This window comes from Mustela nigripes, unplaced genomic scaffold, assembly GCF_022355385.1.
Source record: "Mustela nigripes isolate SB6536 unplaced genomic scaffold, MUSNIG.SB6536 HiC_scaffold_20283, whole genome shotgun sequence".
NCBI classification, from domain to species: Eukaryota; Metazoa; Chordata; class Mammalia; order Carnivora; family Mustelidae; genus Mustela; species Mustela nigripes.
The window spans coordinates 1-1,012 of NW_026759685.1; the positions used below are offsets into that span (position 1 = coordinate 1).

The following is a 1,012-nucleotide window of genomic DNA, read 5'->3' on the forward strand; positions in this document are numbered from 1 at the left end:
TTACCGAAATCTGTTACAGTGCTACCACGCAGCGATTTTCAAAGCATCTGAAAAACGTGCAAATTGTCTGAAAACAGTGCCTGGCAACCGAGACGGTCTGCAAGCGTGATTCGGAGGGCTGCCAAGGAAACAAAAGAAGCCCCCCGCCTCCCCGTGAGACCGCACAAGGAATGAGAGGCGCTCCGGGCACTATTTATTCTAAGGTAGGCGGAAAGCAGAAGTCTGTGCAGGAGCGGTACATACTAGGGATCGCTCTGTGGCAGGGACCGGGCCACGGAGTTTCCATTGGTCGGGGAACCGCCCAGCTTTAGTTTTTCCAGATATTCAGCATGCACGGGCTTGTGGCACTGGAGAACCTTGATCGCATCTTCGATTTTGAACCACTCTCGCTTCCTCCCAATGCTAACCGAATCTTCCCAATCCTCCAGAATCTCAGTGACAGTCAGTACGTACACGTACGTTCTGTGCTTGCGGTCTTGGTTCTGTTCGAAAATGCCCAGGAGCCGGCCTAACTTCCCCTTGACTCCCGCCTCTTCGTACACCTCTCGGACTGCCGCACCGCCCGGCTCCTCCTCGGGCTCCATGCCCCCGCCCGGCACGATCCAGCGGTCCGGGTACCGACTGCTACTCACTAACAGCACCTCGTCCTCGAGCTCGCTCCGGAAGCAAAGGCACGCCGCCCGCTTCTTGAACCCCTCCGGGTCGTAGGTGCGCGTCTGGTTCGGCTTGCACTTCATCCTCTCGGCCGCCCGCTCCTGCCGCTCGCTGCTGCTGCTGCTGCTGGGGTCTCGGCCGCCGCCGCCGCCGCCGCCGCCGCCTGAGATGCTCGGGAGAGAAAGGACCGACAAGAGCGGTGGGGAGAGAAGGCGCTCCAGGAGTGAGCCGGGGGAGCCCAGGAAGCCCCGGGGGAGATGAGGCGGGGGCGGGCAAAGTACGTCAGTCTGTTCGCTCCTCGTGCGGGCCGGAGGGTCCCGAACGCAGCCGCCTGACTGGACGAGGCGCCGCCGCCCCC

At 61.8% G+C, this 1,012-nt stretch overlaps 1 protein-coding gene across 1 annotated transcript; it reads right to left on the reverse strand.

Moving 5' to 3' along the window:
- Positions 1-51: 51 nt before the first annotated feature.
- Positions 52-1,006, reverse strand: LOC132009392 (diphosphoinositol polyphosphate phosphohydrolase 3-beta). Its single transcript, XM_059387604.1, has one exon. It carries the CDS (start codon positions 735-737, stop codon positions 243-245), a length of 495 nt encoding a protein of 164 aa, XP_059243587.1. The 5' UTR covers positions 738-1,006; the 3' UTR covers positions 52-242.
- Between the last annotated feature and the right edge of the window lie 6 nt (positions 1,007-1,012).

Bases quoted from the DNA above. Each gene is read 5' to 3' on its own strand.
- LOC132009392 (XM_059387604.1), bottom strand. From the start codon at position 737: ATGAAGTGCAAGCCGAACCAGACGCGCACCTACGACCCGGAGGGGTTC.